The following is a 21052-nucleotide window of genomic DNA, read 5'->3' as shown; positions in this document are numbered from 1 at the left end:
TACAGAGAACCGGATCGCCGGAGCTGTTTCTTGCCGGTTCAGGGAACCGGCTGCTATTTTAACAACTGGTTCGCCCGAACTGGACAGACCCGACTGAATCCCACCCCTGGATAGAAGTACAAAGTATCTTATACTGAAGAATTAAGAATTCCCTTCACTAGAATAAAGAAGCCGAGGTCAAACCCTGAAAAACACCCCCATATCATTATCTCTCCTCCCCCCAAACTGTACAGGGGGCACAATACAATCAGGGGGTAACGTTCTCCTTCATTAACCAATCCCAGACTCGTCCATCAGATGCAGATTGAGCAGTGTGATCCGTCCCTGCACAGAACACGTCTCCTCCAGAGTCCAGCGGTGGCGGCTTTACACTGCTCCATCCGACGCTCGGCATTGTTCTTGGTGATGTACGGCTGCTGAAGCTGCTCGGCCATGAAGCACCCAGCGGGTGCAGTGTTTGTGCAGAGATTCTCACCAGAGGAGGTCTGGATACTGCAGCTATGGAATCAGGAGAGTGTTGGTGACTTTTTTGTCCTCTGCTCCTCAGCACTCGGCCCCCCGCTCTGTAACGTTACTCTCATGAGTGTATCCCGCCCAGGGGAGGCCCTGGGTGAATCTGGTGTCAAAAGGTCACAGTGCCTTAATGCTGGCAGGTTCACTACTGTTATTTGATAATAACTCCTTGCTTATGGTGCTGTAAGGATTAAGCCTGGTTGCTGGCTGCAGCTTCCTATCTCAGGTGCGGCTCTTTGGGATCACTCCCCTTCCCTGTTTAAGTCATGTGATCTGATCACAAGATGCCTGTGATAGAAACTGAATCCTCATTTTTATGTGGTCCACTTTGGAAGGAGCCTGCTCTGGAAGAAATGTGTTGTGTGCAGCAGTGGTGTTTGCTGCACTGAAGTGACCTCGTTGGCCTGCTCACTAGCCAGGGTGAGTGGAGGGCTAGCTGAGGGCCTAAGGTGTCCGGCTTGGTGACAGGTTGCAAGAACCTGTATAGGGATGCTAGGGAGCTTAGGAATCAGCTTGACGTGAGTTCAGGAGGTGTCCCCTCACCCCTCTCCCTAGCGGCAGGGATCTCCATTGTATTGTATCCCCTGTGCTCCCTGTCTGTTTTTACATTTTCTTGGGTTTTCTCTGGTACCGGGTAAACCCTGCTAGTCACGAGCGTGACTTTGGGAATGAGTTGCTGCAGTTCCTTCTACTTCTCAATAACATCACTCACAGGTGATGAGGGAAGATTGAGGAGGGACGAAATGTGGGGGAAGATTGAGGAGGGACGAAATGTTATATAATACATGGAAGACTCGATCATTCCTTAACAGGACACTTGTTGGCTCTTACAGATGGGTCTTTAGCAGCGGAGATATGGATGGGGGTTGTTTGCATGAGTCAATAGCTTTTAAGTTCTATTGTTATCTTGGTCGTACTTTTTTTATTTTATTGTTCCTGTCCTTTATTCTGTCTCCAGGTCTCTATACCCATTGAAGAAGTCAGCCACTGCCATCTACGATTCAACTTCCGGCACCGCTCCTCTCAGGAATGTGAGTCTCACCGGTCTGATTTCTGTATTAGGGTCGCGCTGATATAATGTCTGGTCTGGATTAAACCTTTCCATCCATACACTTACAGCAATTCTCATGAATCAGGTTTGGAAAATCTGAAGAACGTCCAGATGATCTTCAACCATTCTAATGTCTTCACTTTCTTTGCTTTTATTCCAGCTCGGGACAAGTCAGAGAAAGTGTTCGGAGCGGCATTCGTCCGGTTGATGAACCAGGATGGGACGACGCTGAGGGACGGAGTTCACAACCTAATCATATATAAGGTGAAAATAGTGATTATACATTCACTCAGAGTATAATGTGACTAGTCCACGAAGGGGAAACCCACGCCAATCACCACAGAAGAGCAATTGCCTTTTCAGAACTCAAGTAGTTGGGTCACTCCTGGTCTGGTGAAGGACCTGCCTATGACCCTGCAGGAACCATCCTCACCAGTATGTTGTCCCTCTAGTTATTTTCTTATCTGTCTGAAGCAGGATTTTCCTAATTGTTGACACGTCAGGGCTCAGAGAGTATAAACTACCATTTCAGCCACATGGCCCTGTAAGCGTGCTCGGGGTGGTAGCCATGGGCGAGGGACTCTGTTTCGTCTGCCCGGCACGCTACAGAAAGGAGGGGATTTTGTGTGTGTGGGTGGAGTGTCGCCTTTACCATGAACTCCTTCATCTCCGGACCAGAGTAGTTCTGCTCCTCCTTAAAGGGAACCTGTCATCAGAAATTTCGCCCAAAAGCTAAAAGATTCCCCCTCTGCAGCTCCTGGGCTGCATTCTAGGAAGGTCCCTGTTATTATTGTGCCCCATGTGAGACCAAAATAAAGCCTTTATAAAGTTGTACCTTTTTGTATGCAGCTTCTGTAAATCCGTCACGGGGGCGGGCTCTCTGGCGTCCGTTATTCTGCCCCCTGGTCCTGTATGCCGCCCCCATCGCTCCTTTCCATATCTGATGCACCGCCCACTGCTCCAGCCATCCCCGCGCATGCCCAGTGCCAGTCTCACAGGACTGAGCAGTGTGACCGCTGGTGACGTGTGCGCAGGCAAGTGATTATGGACGGGACTGTGACTGTTATCAGCAAGTACCCGCCCATAATCTCGTGAGCGCGCAAACCTCTCCAGCGGTCACACTGAGCTCAGTGTAGATGCTAGACTGTATGGGCTGCTTCCAGGGATGACGTCCCTTTGTCATGTGATAGGGGCGTGTTCGAAATACTATCACGTGACAAAGGGACGTCATTCCTGGAAGCAGCACATACAGTCTAGCATCTACACTGAGCTCAGTGTGAATGCTGGAGAGATTTGCGCGCTCAAGAGATTATGGCCGGGTACTTGCTGATAACAGTCACAGTCCCGTCCATAATCACTTGCCTGCGCACACGTCACCAGCGGTCACACTGCTCAGTCCTGTGAGACTGGCACTGGGCATGCGCGGGGATGGCTGGAGCAGTGGGCGGTGCATCAGATATGGAAAGGAGCGATGGGGGCGGCATACAGGACCAGGGGGCAGAATAACGGACGGCAGAGAGCCCGCCCCCGTGACGGATTTACAGAAGCTGCATACAAAAAGGTAGAACTTTATAAAGGCTTTATTTTGGTCTCACATGGGGCACAATAATAACAGGGACCTTCCTAGAATGCAGCCCAGGAGCTGCAGAGGGGGAATCTTTTAGCTTTTGGGCGAAATTTCTGATGACAGGTTCCCTTTAACACTAGAAGTCCCAGGAATTTCGAGCTCCATAGGGTTCCAATGGTAGAAATGTTAAGTGACCCCTCTCTGGGACTTCTAGTGTTAAGCCCCTCATTCTTCATAAGGACCCCAGACAAGATGTTGCAAACAGAGCACACTTTACTGGGCAGAGAATTTTGGTACATAGGCCTGCAGGCAGCACACTTCATCTTAACATCTGTACAGCACAGAAGCACATTCTTAAATGTTTCCGGCAACGACATACTACTTGGATACTTTTAACACAAGGGTCAAATAGGGGCACCTCCTTCCTCTCTTCATACGGGACCGCACGGGTCAATGTGTATCGCTATGGCTCCTGCACCAAGGTAACGTAGATAGTCCTCTCACTACGGTACCTGGACCCACAGGTGTGTTTCACTTGGTCCACTACCACAGACAGTGATTCCATACAAAGTTCGTTCCTTGAGCAGTTACCTCCTTCCAATGTTTCCACTTACGCAGAACCTTTCTATTCCAGGGTCACATTCACCGGTCAACACTGGCCTCACTTGTTGTCTAGGACTACTCGCCTGCAAGTTGCTCCTGTATTCACTTCTGTTTCCACTAACGTTTCCCTTGGTTCTTGCTTCCTAGTACTTTCCAGCGCTTCACTCCTTGGCTGCTCTCAACCAGCGTGCTTCCCACTACACACTGCACTACACATAAAATACATCTCCCTAGATCACCTCATATTCTGCTCCCCCTCCTTGTCTGGCTAGGTTTAGCCCCTCACTAGCCCAGAGGAATCTAGTCCTATCCCGGGGTAACCAGTGACCTTTTGTGGCCGGTTTCTACACTGCAGCTCAGACGACTCGACCCTTTGACATTATACCTTACAATAACGTCATTGTAACTCACACTATGTCACACTTTACACAATACCACATAGTCAACACAATATGCCACTATTATATGTTAAGATCATTGGTGTCTTCTGGGAGGGGCTCACATTCGTAGGTCCTCACCCTTACAGAAACCTTCCTAGGAATCAGGGGTGGATTCCAGGAGTCCTGTGGTAAAGGTCCAAATTTGCCAATTTTTCTCAGTCTCTTTCTGCCATTAAACAACCCACTATATTCCGGTGATCGCGTTGCGGGGGCCCAATGGACAAAGAGGGGGTCTCTCCTTTTCCCCTTATAACCACTTAGATGCTATGGCACTGATCATGGCACATAAAGGGTTAAACTGGTGCGATCAGAGCTCCCTCCAATCACAACAGTTACTATTAAGTGTCCTCTGTGTAAAACAGAGGGAACCCATTGGTGTTGAATTGGGCAGCTCCCGGCTGCCATAAAATAATCTATTGGATTCCCGCGATTGCAAAGGCCCAATGGGTACAGATCTCCCCCTCCTCACCTCCGGTCTAACCCCTTAGATGCCATGATCTTTGTTCAATAAAGTATCTAAGGGGTTACGAACATGGCTCGCTTAAGTCATAGCAGTCACCAGAGTCTGCTGTAAAAAACAGACAGAACTCACCGGGTGTGGAGCGGCCCTCAGCACATGAGCCCGCTCAATGCATATCCCCTCAACTTTAACCATCGGATATCAGGCAAAGTGGGGGGACGCCAGGTAGGGGCAGGTGCCATTCTGTCACCATCCTCTTCTTTTTTGACCGTTGCTCCTTTAGAAGATTGGAGGTAGGTGGGAAGGTGTACTGAACTTTTTAGCCAAGGGTGCTCCAACTATCTGTGCTTGGTTTGAACAGTCATTTTCTGGTGACAGATTCCTTAAAGCACTTACAGGTTCATCTAATCTGCCCTTTTTCAGCTTGAGTACTAAGCTGTGAGGATGTTATTTCCATATTTTCCTTGGTTTTTGTTACTTATTTTGATGAGCAAATTGGATTTAATGCAAAATGTCTTGTACTTCTCTTGATGTAGGGAGATAGCAAGAAGTCAGATGACGCCAAGATGTATTTATCGCTCCCGGCCACTAAGGAGGAAGAGGAGGAAGTCCGTTCTCCAAAAGGACACTCGCCCAACCTGACTCCTACTAAGGACAGCTTCCAAATTGCCACCCTGATCTGCTCCACCAAGCTGACCCAGAACGGTGAGTGTGGGATCGGATGGACTTATGTTGTATATTGTAAGATACATGGCTGGCCTGACTCTCACTTGTTTTTTTTTTTCTACCAGTTGACTTACTTGGTCTCCTGAACTGGCGCTCTAATCCTCGACCTATCTATCAAGCACTCCGAAAACTCATGGAAGTGGATGGAAGTGAAATCATGAAGGTAAGGGCTAAGATGACAAAAGGAAAGAAAGCTAGGCACTGCAAGCCCAGGTGTGTACTCACTGATCTGAGGTTTTCACGTGGAACACGGACCTCCAGCCGATGTCCGTGGTGCTCTGCCAGAAGATAAGGATCCAAAAAGAGCTTCAAAAAAGAAGGAATGGCGGCAACCCACTGGTAGATATGAAATGGCAAATTTATTGCACAAACTACGGCATAGTTACAGCAAACACGGGGAGGGGGAGTGCAGGAGCACCGGACGACAGCCGTTTCGCACCACACAGGTGCTTCCACAGGTCCGAATTCAGACCTGTGGAAGCACCTGTGTGGTGCGAAACGGCTGTCGTCCGGCGCTCCTGCACTATGTAACTATGCCGCAGTTTGTGCAATAAATTTGCCATTTCATATCTACCAGTGGGTTGCCGCCATTCCTTCTTTTTTGAAGGGCTAAGATGATTACGGGCGCTGGGCAGCGCCGGTGTGCTAGTGCAATCAGGAGCAAGAGTGCGGATACAATTGTGTGGTGTTCTGCGTTGCACGCGCTGGGTGTCATGGCGGCGTCAGACTCTGTACACACTGCAGAGTCCAACAAGCTGCTTTGGATTCGTTAGTTGCACAGCCTGTTATGTGCATCGGCTGGTTCTGGCTTCACTGCTCTTCGTCACAGCGGGAGTTATTTTCTGCTGGCCTGTGATCAATTGCTGGGAGCTCAGGCTGCTGATCAACATCTCCAGCCTTTATAAGCTTCTGGATTCTGGGGCTGAGTGTCGGATATAGCTTTGCTTCCTGGTTCCTGTTGCCATCTAGATGCATGGGGATTTTCAAGCTGCGGTTCTGCATGGTGTGTGAGTCTTCCAGTTGTGTATTTATCTCCTACCCCTTTTGCATTACTCCCCAGTTTACATATTGTCCCTCCTTTTGTATTTGAGTGCAGTGTGCATGAGTTTTCGTTTACCCTTGTCTGTGATTATTTGTGGGGTTTTGGTGACTGGGTTTCCGCTCCGCTCCCCGGGTGGGGGCAAGTAGTATCAGGGCTTGGACAGGAGACAGGGCCATGTTGGAGGCTCGAACCTGGCTACCATCAAGTCTACCTTCGAGATAAGGGACAGCGCAGGAGCCCCTGTTCCATCCGTACACCCCTGTGACAACAATATGCATCAGTGGGTCTAACGATGCAGATCAGAAATTACTCTGGGCTCCATTGTTTATCCCTTTGTATACCAAGAAGCAAACCTTCCATTGGTCTTGTCACATGTCATGTGATTTACATGCATCAAATAGAAGATTTTCCAGCCGTTTCTTGATTAAAAAATTTCAAAAACTTTTGATTTCATAACATAAAAATTGCCACTCACAATAAATTCAAGAATGATGTAGTCTCCTACAGTTTTCAGACTTAAAAAAAATCCATTTGACCCAGGATTATGAACTTTTTTTTTTTTTTTAGTCTGAAATGCGTAGGGAACTACATCATGCTTGGATCCATTGTGAGCACTAATTTTTATGTTATGAAATAATAAAGTTTGAAATGTTTTAATTAAGAGTCGGCTGGAACAATCTTGTATTTGCTATGGAGTCTTTGGCCTAAAGGTTCAGGAAGGGCCTTTCCGTGCTGAGAATTATTGAAAGCCTCAACTAAGATGAGCCGGACTACAACTGTTAGGATTTATCTCCATGGCAGTGGGTGGGTATATAGCCCAGAGTCTATAGAAGAAAACCAGGACTGTCTGCCCAAGATGCCGGTAATTAGGGCAAACAGAGGTAGACCCTACCAAAACTAATTGAACAATGTATTTATGCAAGTACATTTAAAGAGGAGCAACCATCAGGATTTTCCTAGATAAACTAAAGCCAGTGCCATACTGGTGCTATCATGCTGATTCTATACATACCTTTAGTTGTGAGATCGGATGTATAATTTCTGAAATACAAGCAAGTAAAGTTTGTGAAATACACTGTTACTTAATTGACAGCAGCTACAGAATATCTAATAGGTGGGTCGGGTTTTGCTAGCTATTCCCGCCCCTGTCTGCTGCCTATCTTCCCTCCCTCCTTCCCCACCTGTAATAACAGAGACAGGGGAGAAAGGACAGGCAGCAGACAGGGGCGGGAATAACTAGCAAAACCACCTATTAGATATTCTGCAGCTTCTATCAATCAAATAACAGTGCATTTCACAAACTTTACTTACCTGTATTTCAGAAACTATACATCCAATCTTACAACTAAAGGTATGTATAGAATCAGCATGATGGCACCAGTATAGCACTGGCTTTAGGTTATATAGGAAAATCTGGAACAACAATTAAAATACTAACTTTGGTTATTACCTCTATTGTTCTATAAACTTATTACATTATTTAAGGTGATGAGTGTAAAAGAAATAAAAAGCAAATTACAAAGGGAGGGGGGAAATATACAAAGGGAGGGGGGAAATATACAAAGGGAGGGGAGAAATATATATATATATATATATATATATATATATATATACCGTATTTTTCGCTTTATAAGACGCACCGGAATATAAGACGCACCCCAAACTTAGACATAAAAAAAGGTAAAAAAAAGAAAAATGGGGTCCGTCTTATACTCCGATGTTCTCTTACCGGAGGGGGGCAGCAGTGGTGGTGAAGCGGGGTCACAGGAGGCACAGGTTGTGCTGGCAGGCGCGGCAGGTCAGTGGCAGCGGGGTCCGTGGTTGCAGGTGCCGTGGCGTCCGTGGTTGCAGGCACGGTGGTGTCCGCGGTGGCAGGATCCGTGGGGTCCGTGGTGGCGGCAGCAGCCGTGGCATGAGAGCCGTGCAGCAGGCCGGTGCAGTGAGTGTCCGCGGTCCCGGTTCAGTGGTGGCAGCGGCGGCGGCGGCGGCTCAGTGGTGGGAGCGGCGGCAACTGCTCAGTGGTGGCAGCGGCAGGGACTGCTCAGTGGTGGCGTGTGTCCGCGGTCCCGGTTCAGTGGTGGCAGCGGCGGCGGCGGCGGCGGCTCAGTGGTGGGAGCGGCGGCGACGGCTCAGTGGTGGAGTGTGTCCGCGGTCCCGATTCAAGTAATGGCGCCCGGAGCGACGCATGCGCAGATGGAGCTCTCATCCAAGGGCTCCATCTGCGCACGCGCTGACTCCCGGAGCAGCGCGTGCGCAGATGGAGCTCTCATCCAAGAGCTCCACCGGCGCCATCATTTGAAAGTGGGACCGCGGACAACTGGTAAGCTGCACAGCCGCCCGCCCCGCATGCACAGAGTGGCAGCCAGCAGGCTGCCCGCCCACTCTGCGTACAAGCCGCCGGGTACCTGTGCTTGCGTGCGGTGGCAGCCGGGTACCCATGGCTGTGTGCGGGCGGCAGATGGGTGACTGTGTGAGGGCGGCAGCCGGGTACCTGCACGGTCACCCGACTGCCGCTCGCACACAGCACCCGGCTGCCGCCCGCACACAGCCATGGGTACCCGTCTGCCACCGCATGCAAGCACAGGTACCTGGCTGCCGACCCCACACAGCACCCGCTGCCGCCCGCACACAGCCACGGGTACCCGGCTGCCGCTGCATGCAAGTACAGGTACCCGGCCGCTTGCATGCAGCCACAGGCACCCGCCCGATCGCTTCAGACAGGACCCCCCCCCCCCCGCTACCGCTTTATAAGACGCACCCCCCATTTTCCTCCCAAAATTTGGGGAGGAAAAGTGCGTCTTATAAAGCGAAAAATACGGTATATATATATATATATAATATCCATAAAAGAGAAAACTCAAAAAACCAAGACATCATACTAGTATTTTGTCATACACTTTAAAAAGTTATGACTGCTAGAATGCTGAAAGGTAAAGGGAACCTGTCACCAGATTTGTCCCCTATAAGCTGTGGCCACCACCACTGGGCTCTTATATACAGCGTTCTAGAATACTGTATATTAGAGACCAGGCCGGTCTGTATAACATAAAAAACATCTTTATAATACTCACCTAGGGGGTGGTCTGGTCCAATGTGTCGTTACTCTTGGTCCGATGCCTCCTACATCTTGTGCGAGTGCTGTCCTCCTTCATAGCCCTGTGTGGATGACTCGTCCTTCGACATCCACATGTCGTCCTCCATTGCGCACCTGCGCATGCGCACTTTGGTCTGCCCGGCTGAGGGCAGAGCAAAGTACTGTAATGCGCATGCGCGAGGAAAGGTCAATGCGCACTACATTGCTTTGATCTATATATCAATGGCTAAAAAAAAGCTAAAAATTTCATTTCTTTGTCGCTCCATTGGGAGACCCAGACAATTGGGTGTATAGCTTCTGCCTCCGGAGGCCACACAAAGTATTACACTTTAAAAAGTGTAACCCCTCCCCTCTGCCTATACCCCCTCCCGTGGATCACGGGCTCCTCAGTTTTATGCTTTGTGTGGAAGGAGGCACACATCCACTCATGCATCTCATACTTAGTTATGTCGGTTGGAAGAAAAGAGGGCCCCCACGGGGCCCCCGGCATGTTCCCTTCTCACCCCACTATGTCGGCGGTGTTGTTAAGGTTGAAGTACCCATTGCGGGTACAGAGGCTGGAGCCACATGCCGTCTCCTTCACCATCCCTTATGCGGCTCTGGGAGAAGTGGGATCCTAAGCGGTCATCCATTTGCTGGGACCGTGCTCCATCCGCAGCCCCTGTGGGAACCTGCCGGACCGGAGCCTCTTCGACCTCAGGGACCGGGCCCTGCAACTCAAAGGTACTCTGTGTCCCCATAGGGGACTGTGCAGGGAGCGCACCTTCTTCCCGGAAGCCGCGGCAGCTGCTGAATTGAGGAGGCCGGTGGACTTCCGCACCGACCGTGCCTGCTTGTTGGGCGCGGCCTCAAATTTAGTCCCCGGCTTCATCGCGACCTAGTCGCAATAATCCCGCCCCCGGGCCTGCCAGTCAGGGGTAAGGGCGGGATTACCGACATGACGTCGGATGTGAGGGCTGGAGCATCCTGCATGTCTTCCTCCCCCCTCACTGATCACTGTGGGGACCCCAGATTCCCGCACTTTTGCTGGCGCCGCCCACGGCCCCACTCCTCCCCTGAGAGCTCCGGCAGCCATTTTCTGGCATTCTGCCGGTGGAGGCTTCTCAGTGAACAGCTCTGCAGCTCCGGGGGATCCAAGGCAGGGAATCTGGAGGACACACTCCGCTCGTTAGCGGTCGGTAAGCCACACCGGTCACCCGGTGCTGGTCCCCCTAGGGTGCCGGAATAGATATATATATATATATATATATATATATATATAATATATATCTTTGTCGCTCCATTGGGAGACCCAGACAATTGGGTGTATAGCTTCTGCCTCCGGAGGCCACACAAAGTATTACACTGAAAAAGTGTAACCCCTCCCCTCTGCCAATACACCCTCCCGTGGATCACGGGCTCCTCAGTTTTATGCTTTGTGTGGAAGGAGGGACACATCCACTCATGCATTCCCATTTTAGTCAGCAGCAGCTGCTGATTTTATCGGTTGGAAGAAAAGAGGGCCCCCACAGGGCCCCTGGCATGCTCCCTTCTCACCCCACTACGTCGGCGGTGCTGTTAAGGTTGAGGTACCCATTGCGGGTACAGAGGCTGGAGCCACATGCCGTTTTCCTTCACCATCCCTTAGAGGCTCTGGGAGAAGTGGGATCCTGACCGGTCATCCATTTACTGGGACCGGGCTCCCTCCGCAGCCCCTGTGGGAATCTGCCGGACAGGAGTCTATGTATCCTCAGGGACAGGGCCCTGCATCTAAAGGTACTCTGTGTCCCCATGGGGACTGTGCATGGAGCGCTTGTTTCACAGACGCTGCACCAGCTGCTGGTTTGTGAAGACCGGGACTTCCGCGCCGACCGAGCCTGTTTGTCGGCCGCGGTATTAAATTTAGTCCCCGGCTTCATTGCGGCCTAGTACCATAACTCCCGCCCCCGGGCTTGCCAGTCAGGGGTAAGGGCGGGACGGTCGACCTGATGTCGGCAGTGAGGGCTGGAGCATACTTTATGTTTCCCCCCCCCCCCTCACTGATCACTGTGGGGCCCCAGATTCCCGCACTTTACTAGTCGCCGCCCACGGCTCCCTCCTCCCCTGAGAGCTCCGGCAGCCATTTTTACACACATTCTGCTGGTGGAGGATTTTCAGGAACGAGCTCTGCAGCTCTGGGAGACCTAAGGCAGGGAATCTGGTGGACACACACTCCGCTTTGGGCGGTCGGTAAGCCACACCGGTCACCCGGTGCTGGTCCCCCTAGGGTGCCGGAGTATATATATATATATATATATATATATATATATATACATATATATATATATGTATATGTATGTATATGTATATGTATAGATATACATATATACATACATATACATATATATATATGTATATATTTTCTCTGTTCGGCCGGGTTGTTTACTTTTGGCTATATACCCTCAGTGATCACTCTCCTAGGAGACAACAGCATGTCGTCCACAGGGAGCAAGGGCGCTAAGGCAAAGGGTTTTTTTGCAACCTGTACCTCTTGTGGGGCTATGTTACCTGCGGGTTCCACCTACCCTCACTGTGAGCAATGCTCGACCCCTGTTGCACTTGCTCAGCCGGAGCCTCGGTCACTAGTGGGCCCCTCGGCTCAGGCAGACCCTCCTGCTTCCACTGTCCAGGCGGCAGGGACAGAGTTTGCAGTTTTTGCTGAGAAACTCTCTGAGTCGCTTTCACATTCCATGGCTCAGTCTATGGACAAATGGTCTGCCAAGCTACTAGAAGCCTTGCAGTCCAGACCGGTCCTTACACAGGCCCCGGGCACTGTTGGATCATCGCCTCCAGGCCCCTTTCGGTCTGCGCCGCAGCGTGCTCCCGGGGTGGCCCCTAGGTTTCACGTGGAGGACTCCTGCACGGACCACAGTCCCAGACCGGCTAAGCGGGCTCGCTGGGAATCTTCCCCGACTTCCTCACGCTGCTCGGGGTCTCAGCTTGAGGACTCTCTGGAGGACGAGGCGGACGTCGCAGCTCAGGGCTCTGACCCTGACGTTGCCCTCGATCTTGATACACCTGAGGGGGACGCCTTAGTAAATGATCTTATATCGTCCATCAACCAGGTGCTAGATCTTTCTCCCCCACCTCCACCTATAGAGGAGTCGGCTTCGCAGCAGGAGAAACACCAGTTTAGGTTTCCCAAACGTACACGGAGTGCGTTTTTCGATCACTCTAACTTCAGAGATGCTGTCCAGAAGCACAGAGCATTTCCGGACAAGCGCTTTACTAAGCGCCTTAAGGACACACGTTACCCCTTCCCCTCTGACGTAGTTAAGGGTTGGGCTCAATGTCCCAAGGTGGATCCACCAGTCTCTAGACTGGCGGCTAGATCCGTAGTATCAGTTGCAGATGGCTCATCGCTCAAGGATGCCACTGACACGCAGATAGAGCTCCTGGTGAAATCCATCTATGAAGCCACAGGCGCATCTTTTGCCCCGGCCTTTGCAGCCGTGTAGGCACTCCAAGCTATCTCAGCATGTCTGTCTGAGATTAATGCGGTCACACGTACCTCTGCTCCGCAAGTTGCGTCTTTGACTTCTCAGGCGTCGGCTTTTTCGCCCTACGCCATGAACGCCGTCCTGGACTCTGCTAGCCGTACAGCGGTAGCATCCGCTAATTCGGTGGCAGTCCGCAGGGCCATGTGGCTACGCGAATGGAAGGCAGACTCTGCTTCCAAGAAGTTCTTAACCGGTTTGCCGTTTTCTGGCGACCGATTGTTTGGCGAACGATTGGATGAAATTATTAAGGAATCCAAGGGAAAGGACTCGTCCTTACCCCAGTCCAAACCGAAGAGACCTCAGCAACGGAAAATACAACCGAGGTTTCGGTCCTTTCGGCCCTCAGCCAAGTCCCAATCCTCTTCGTCCAACAGGGCATGGACGCGGGGGAATAGTCTCTGCACCCAGACGTGTTTCGAGAGATCTGTCGCCGCTGGGGAACGCCGGACGTCGATCTCATGGCGTCACGGCACAACAACAAGGTCCCGGCATTCATGGCACGGTCTCAGGATCACAGAGCTCTGGCGGCGGACGCGTTAGTCCAGGATTGGTCGCAGTTTCGACTGCCTTATGTGTTTCCTCCTCTGGCGATGCTGCCCAGAGTGCTACGCAAGATCAGGTCCGACTGCCGTCGCGCCATTATCGTCGCTCCAGACTGGCCGAGGCGGTCGTGGTATCCGGATCTGTGGCATCTCACGGTGGGTCAACCGTGGGCGCTTCCAGACCGCCCAGACTTGCTGTCACAAGGCCCATTTTTCCATCTGAATTCTGTGGCCCTCAACCTGACTGTGTGGCCATTGAGTCCTGGCTCCTAGCGTCTTCAGGGTTATCTCAGGATGTCATTGCCACCATGAGACAGGCCAGGAAGCCTACGTCCGCCAAGATCTATAACAGGTCTTGGCAAATCTTCCTATCCTGGTGCGCTAATAACGGTTTTCCTCCATGGTCGTTTGCCTTACCCACTTTTCTTTCATACCTTCAATCTGGAATGGACAAGGGTTTGTCACTCGGCTCTCTCAAGGGCCAAGTATCGGCGCTCTCCGTGTTTTTTCAAAAGCGTCTAGCCAGGCTTCCGCAGGTCCGCACGTTCCTGCAGGGAGTTTGCCACATATTCCCACCTTACAAGCGTCCGCTGGAACCCTGGGATCTTAACAGGGTTCTAACGGCTCTTCAAAAACCACCTTTCGAGCCGCTGCGGGATGTCTCTCTATCACGTCTTTCGCAGAAGGTGGCCTTCCTAGTGGCAGTCACATCACTTCGGAGAGTGTCTGAGCTCGCAGCGCTGTCATGCAAAGCCCCCTTCCTGGTGTTTCACCAGGATAAGGTGGTTCTGCGTCCGGTTCCGGAATTTCTCCCTAAGGTGGTATCCCCTTTTCATCTCAATCAGGATATCTCCTTGCCTTCATTTTGCCCTAATCCAATTCACCAGTGTGAAAAGGATTTGCACTCTTTGGATCTTGTGAGAGCACTCCGGCTCTACGTGTCTCGCACGGCGCCCCTGCGTCGTTCAGATGCGCTCTTTGTCCTTGTCGCTGCCCAGCGTAAGGGCTCTCAGGCTTCCAGGTCAACCTTGGCTCGGTGGATCAAGGAACCGATTCTCGAAGCCTACCGTTCTTCTGGGCTTCCGCTTCCTTCAGGGCTGAAAGCCCATTCTACCAGAGCCGTGGGTGCGTCCTGGGCATTGCGGCACCGGGCTACGGCTCAGCAGGTGTGTCAGGCAGCTACGTGGTCTAGTCTGCACACTTTCACGAAACACTATCAAGTGCATACCTATGCTTCGGCAGACGCCAGTCTAGGTAGGCGAGTCCTTCAGGCGGCGGTTGCCCACCTGTAAGAGGGGGCCGTTTTTCGGCTCTTTTTATCGAGGTATTCTTTTACCCACCCAGGGACTGCTCTTGGACGTCCCAATTGTCTGGGTCTCCCAATGGAGCGACAAAGAAGAAGGGAATTTTGTTTACTTACCGTAAATTCCTTTTCTTCTAGCTCCTATTGGGAGACCCAGCACCCGCCCCTGTTCCCTGCGGGCTGGTTGTTCTTTTGTGTACACATGTTGTTCATGTTGAATTGTTCTTTTGGTTCATGGTCTTCAGTTCTCCGAACATCCTTCGGATTGAATTTACCCTAGACCAATTTATAAGTTTTCTCCTTCCTGCTTTTGCACCAAAACTGAGGAGCCCGTGATGCACGGGAGGGTGTATAGGCAGAGGGGAGGGGTTACACTTTTTAAAGTGTAATACTTTGTGTGGCCTCCGGAGGCAGAAGCTATACACCCAATTGTCTGGGTCTCCCAATAGGAGCTAGAAGAAAAGGAATTTACGGTAAGTAAACAAAATTCCCTTCATTATTTAGGCTGGAGAGAAAAATAAATAAAGCTATTTTTTTGGACCGGGTCTCTGTACAGTACTCGTAGGCCTATGGCTTTGATGGAGATCTGATCAGATAATTCTTCCCCTCCAGAATGTGTCCTTTGTCTTGTATGTGAGCACATCCAGCGTCTGACGCCTTCTTCCTCTTCTTCCTCTTCTCTGGTCGCTTTAGTTCCTGCAGGACACACTGGACGCCCTGTTCAACATCATGATGGAGGCACAAGACAAGGAAAACTGTGACGTGCTGGTGTTTGATGCCCTGGTGAGATGATGCTTCACCATTCCTCCCCATGTTTTTTTTTTTTTTTTTTTTTTTTTTTTTACTGTTTTATTTCCTGTTCCCATTTCTTAAAGTGGTGTTCCCATGAATAAAGACTGTTTTTTGTTTTTTTTTTGTTTGTTTTTTTAGTTTTTGTTGCAAAACATAAAAAAAAACCATTATTACAGCTTAGGAGAACATGTGCATAAAGAAAAAAAAAGTATAGGTGACTCTCTGACCAGATAAGACATAAGGAGAGATCAGAAGCCCAAGACATGAGCAAAGCCCCAGTTTTGGTATAAGGATCTCAACACTGCAGGGTGAGATCAGGGAAGAAATAAACAGAAAACATAAAAACAAGAACAAAAGGACAAAATTTACCTACTGCGATATTTAGGGTCAAGGGTTAAAGGGGTTATCCACTACTTGGACACCCCCTTCGGATTCCACATGTTTTCCCCAGGTAAAATAATAAAGCCTATATTCACCTCCTGGTCCCTTCTAGTGGTGTCCGGGATCGCGGTGCAGGGGCTCACATGGGGTTGTGTTGTCACACGAGCCCTTCGTCCTTTTCCCCACCTTTGGACCAAATGAGTTAATCAACAGGAAGTGAGCTCACTTCCTGTTGATTGTTCGTTTGGTCTGGAGGCAGGGAGAAGGAAACCGGCGCTGATTGGGGCTCACGTGGGGTCGTGTTGTCACTCGAGCCCCGCGTCCAATCAGCTCCGGCTTCCTTCTCCCCTCCTTCGGCCAAAACGAGTAATTTAACAGGAAGTGAATTCTGTGTTGGTGCTTGTGCAGACACGGGGGTCAGTGGGTACTTTCGTCCACTAATCCAGCCTCCTTTAGAAAGATAGCATGGCCCAGAGCTCATCCCAAATGAACGCCTGACCTCCTTAACCGTGGGCGGAACACTACTCAGACAACACAGGATGAGGGAATCACAATATTAAGACTTTATTGGATCCCCAAACAATTAACGGCAGATAGCACATAACCACAGAATGTAACCGGCAACAGTTTCTCACCCTTCCGCTGGCTCACCAGGGATTAGAATGTCCGTGCCTCAGAGCTTCCAGGGCTACTTACTCCAATCCAGCAGCACCCTGCTTTCGGCGGACACCCACCGTGACTGGAATAATGCCAGATTTAGGAAGCTGGCTGAGGTCTGCAAAGTCTGTAGTAAGGTGACGGGATTGTTCCAAGCTGGATTCCTTCCTTAAGTAGTCCTTGGTATCACAGCCGAATCCTTGCATTCGATGCTGAAGTCCATGTAGTATTATAATCCAGGTTCGGTTATGTCTTGCCAATCGGATCCGCAGGTCCTAGATTGGTAGCATGTAGCAAGAGTCTACTTATTTTTTTCCCAAGATCTATGAATTAAAATTTACTTTGTTAGTGGGGAAACCCCCTTTAAAGGAAACCGATCACCTGATGATGCTTCTAGAACAACGTCCCTTTAATTCCCTGACATCTTTGATTTCTTCAGTTCCTCCCTGTGTTTTTTTCTATCAAAGGCTTATTTTGTTGTGTTCTTTCAGGTTTTTATTATTTCACTGATCGCAGATATTAAGTATCAGCATTTTAATCCAGTCCTGGAGACCTATATCACGAAGCATTTCAGCACCACGTTGGCTTATGAGTAAGTAAACGCTTGGTTGAGGAACACACATCCATATATTGTAAATGCCCACGGAATCCTTTAATACGGAAAAATGTATTAGAGGTTTTGCTGAGGTATAAAATTGCACCAAGGTTCAGTTTCACTCTTCATTTTTTAGACTTTTTACTTTGGTGATGTGACCTTCAGTAATACAGGCTGGTGAGGTTTGTGTATCCAAGATGTTGCTGCATTCACTAGATCTCATGTATCAGTACAGCTGCATTCCTGCACTGACTTCCCCTTCTAAATCTCCAGTGCTGTCCACCCTATCTTCCTTAGTAGCATGAAATTCCTCTGTAAATGTTACAGCTGGGGATAGAAGCTATACTGGCCGTATAGTACAATACAGAGGGAAAGGAATGCTCTATTACTAGGGGAAGGGGAAGTGGTGACCCCCGACAATAACCTGCAGGTCACCCTCACTGCCCTCACCGACCCTCTACAGGTTTCGCACCTGTTTTCGAGCAGGAATACCTCACCCTAGGCACACCTTGATCTGAGCCCTAAGTAAGGATGGCAGGTATGAGTGCTTGTCAATACCACTGATGCTAGGGGGAGACAAAAGGAAACAATACAGGGGAAACATAAATGCCTGAGCCCTCGAAGATAGCAAAAGTCAAAAACTTATCTTAGGAGCAGCCACCACAGAAGCCTCTGGAACAACAAGAGGAGACAACCGCTGCAGACCATAGCTAGGAAAAACTATAAACTGCACCTAAACCACCCCATGGTGAGGTTTATAAAGGAAGTCAGACGCTGAAAACTGAGAGGAAATACTGACAGTTTCCCACAGTCATAGAGTCCACCACTGCAGAAACAGGGAATTGTCAGATAACAACACGTGCTGCCAATCACTAGGATTTTCTAACACTCGCTGCCACTGGATTATCAGCCAGCTGTGAAACCTCTGTGACAGGCTGCGACACATCCGTGACAGTATATATACACACAATTTTCTTCTTTCCATGTTTGTGATTTGTGCATTTATTTCAACATATCTATAGGAAGCTGATCAAGGTGCTTACCTGGTACGTGAGAAGCGCCGATGATCCAGGTCATAGGGAGATGCTTTTTTCATCCCTAAAAGCCATAAAGTACTTGTTTCGCTTTATTGTCCAGTCTCGAGACCTGTATCTAAGGTCAGTGTCTTCATTACTTTCCATTGTTATTTGACATGTGGCTTCCTGCAGCTTGGCCTGTGGCGATCTACTGCCACCACTAGGGGGAGCTCCCTGCATATTAGTTTGTTATTGAATTGGGAGAATTCCAGTAAGTTCCTGAGCTCCCTCTAGTGGTGACTGCAGGTAGAAAGAATGTTAAAACATATAGCAAATATGTTTGTGCAGGTGATTTGGAACTCCGTATAAGAAATACAGTGCTGGGCTCAAAATAGAGATGCATTGAAAAAAATAAATGAAGGGAACATTTAAAATGATAACGATGAGGAAAGTGTTTGCAAAGTCTTTGTAGAGGCTATATTTAGATGTTATACAGCGGTTGGACAAGAGTCTAGATGATGTGACCATGGATTAACATAGCAACAACTGCTTTTTCCAATCACTCTTATTCTCATGTAACATTTTGTTAAAGTAGAATCTCTGTATTCGGTTTGTGCAATAACTTATACTTTTCACCTTTGACTCCTCTGATGGCCAATACAAGGTCTTTTTCCCTCCTCATGAAGTAGGGGCAGGGCTGTGTAACTAGCTGAAGTTGGAAGGGGGTCTTTGTGTCTAGAGGAAGAATGGGTGGGTCCTTGTCTTTTCACAGGAACTAAGGACGGGTCATTGTCTCTTCACAGGAAGTAGGGGCGGGTCATTGTCTCTTCACAGGAAGTAGGGGCGGGTCATTGCCTCTTCACAGGAAGTAGGGGCAGGTCATTGTCTCTTCACAGGAAGTAGGGGCAGGTCATTGTCTCTTCACAGGAAGTAGGAGCGGGTCATTGTCTCTTCACAGGAAGTAGGGGCAGGTTCTTATCTCTTCACAGGAAGTAGGTGCTTGTCATTGTCTCTGGAGGAAGTACTGGCGGGTCTTTGTCTTGTGTAAGTGGGAATGGTCTCTGTCCCTACAGGAAGTAGAGGTGTGTCTGCCTTTGAAGGAAGTGTGGGTAGATTTTTGTCTCCATATGAAGTGGGGTTGCATCTTTGTCTCTTTAGAGGAAGTGGGGCCGCTGTTTCTGCCACTACAGGAAGTAATGCAGGTCTTTGTATAGGAATCGGGGGTTAGTCGTTGTCCTTTAAAATGAAATGGACGTAGGTATTCATTTCTCTAAAGGAAGTGTTGCTGGGTTTTTGCTCTCATTACAGGAGGCAGATCTTTGTCTCTACGGAAAGTGCAGGCAGAGCCGTGTCTAGCTTAGAAAAGGGGTTTTGGTTTTTCTCTCTACTGAAAAGGAGGTGTGACTTTTTGTCTTTACAGGAAATGGGGGTGGGTCATTGTGTCTATAGAGGAAATAGCAGTGGGTCTTGGTCTCAACTGTAAGTTGGGGTGTGTGTTTGCTCCTCTACAGGTAGTGGGGGCGTGTCTTTTCTCCTTTAAAGGAAGTGGGGACTTGTCTTTTCTCCTTTAAAGGAAGTGGGGACTTGTCTTTTCTCCTGTATAGGAAGTGGGGACATGTCTTTTCTCCTGTATAGGAAGTGGGGACATGTCTTTTCTCCTGTATAGGAAGTGGGGACATGTCTTTTCTCCTCTATAGGAAGTGGGGACATGTCTTTTCTCCTCTATAGGAAGTGGGGACGTGTCTTTTCTCCTCTATAGGAAGTGGGGACGTGTCTTTTCTCCTCTATAGGAAGTGGGGACGTGTCTTTTCTCCTCTATAGGAAGTGGGGACATGTCTTTTCTCCTCTATAGGAAGTGGGGACGTGTCTTTTTCTCCTCTATAGGAAGTGGGGACGTGTCTTTTTCTCCTCTAGAGGAAGTGGGGACATGTCTTTTCTCCTCTAGAGGAAGTGGGGACTTGTCTTTTCTCCTGTATAGGAAGTGGGGACATGTCTTTTCTAATCTATAGGAAGTGGGGACATGTCTTTTCTCCTCTATAGGAAGTGGGGACATGTCTTTTCTCCTCTATAGGAAGTGGGGACATGTCTTTTCTCCTCTAGAGGAAGTGGGGACATGTCTTTTCTCCTCTAGAGGAAGTGGGGACATGTCTTTTCTCCTCTATAGGAAGTGGGGACGTGTCTTTTCTCCTCTAGAGGAAGTGGGAGCGTATCTTTGTTCCTCTGTAGGAAGTGGGGGCGGTCTTTGTTCCTCTATAGGAAGTGGGGGCGTGTCTTTGTTCCTCTGTAGTAAGTGGGGAAGGGTCTTTGTTCCTCTGTAGGAAGTGGGGGCGGGTCTTTGTTCCTCTCTAGGAAGTGGGGGCATGTCTTTGTTCCTCTATAGGAAGTGGGAGCGGGTCTTTGTTCCTCTATAGAAAGTGGGGGCGTGTCTTTGTTCCTATATAGGAAGAGGGGGCGGGTCTTTGTTCCTCTGTAGGTTGCACGCCATAAGACCACCACTACTCTGTATCAGAAATAGTCTTGGCTAGTTTTGGTTACGCTTGTAATCTTAATACAACATACAGTCACTAGTTTCAAGAGGGAAGAAGAGATGTGACTTGAAGATGAATGTACGTCTGTCCCTTACCCAGGTTTTATGGCCAAGATGAAGGAAACGACCAGTTCAATGACTCCATTCGACAGCTGTTTCTGGCCTTCAATGAGCTGATGGACCGACCACTGCAGGAGGCGGTGAAGATTAAGGTGCGTGATCGGC

At 49.5% G+C, this 21052-nt stretch overlaps 1 protein-coding gene across 1 annotated transcript in view; it reads left to right on the top strand.

The window, feature by feature from the left end:
* The window catches only part of DOCK5 (dedicator of cytokinesis 5), a 152972-nt gene that overhangs the window by 75726 nt on the left and 56194 nt on the right, over positions 1–21052 (top strand). Inside the window, exons 16-23 of the mRNA XM_075346467.1 lie at positions 1472–1544; positions 1725–1828; positions 5171–5339; positions 5426–5523; positions 15553–15642; positions 17181–17281; positions 18307–18441; positions 20928–21039. Of these exons, the coding sequence (XP_075202582.1) occupies positions 1472–1544; positions 1725–1828; positions 5171–5339; positions 5426–5523; positions 15553–15642; positions 17181–17281; positions 18307–18441; positions 20928–21039 (882 nt within the window). The remainder of the gene's footprint in view (positions 1–1471; positions 1545–1724; positions 1829–5170; positions 5340–5425; positions 5524–15552; positions 15643–17180; positions 17282–18306; positions 18442–20927; positions 21040–21052) is intronic.

The sequence above is a fragment of the Anomaloglossus baeobatrachus genome, chromosome 4, assembly GCF_048569485.1.
Source record: "Anomaloglossus baeobatrachus isolate aAnoBae1 chromosome 4, aAnoBae1.hap1, whole genome shotgun sequence".
Classification (NCBI taxonomy): Eukaryota; Metazoa; Chordata; class Amphibia; order Anura; family Aromobatidae; genus Anomaloglossus; species Anomaloglossus baeobatrachus.
Note: the sequence above shows the minus strand (reverse complement) of the source record. Positions and strands in the feature narration are given on the sequence as shown.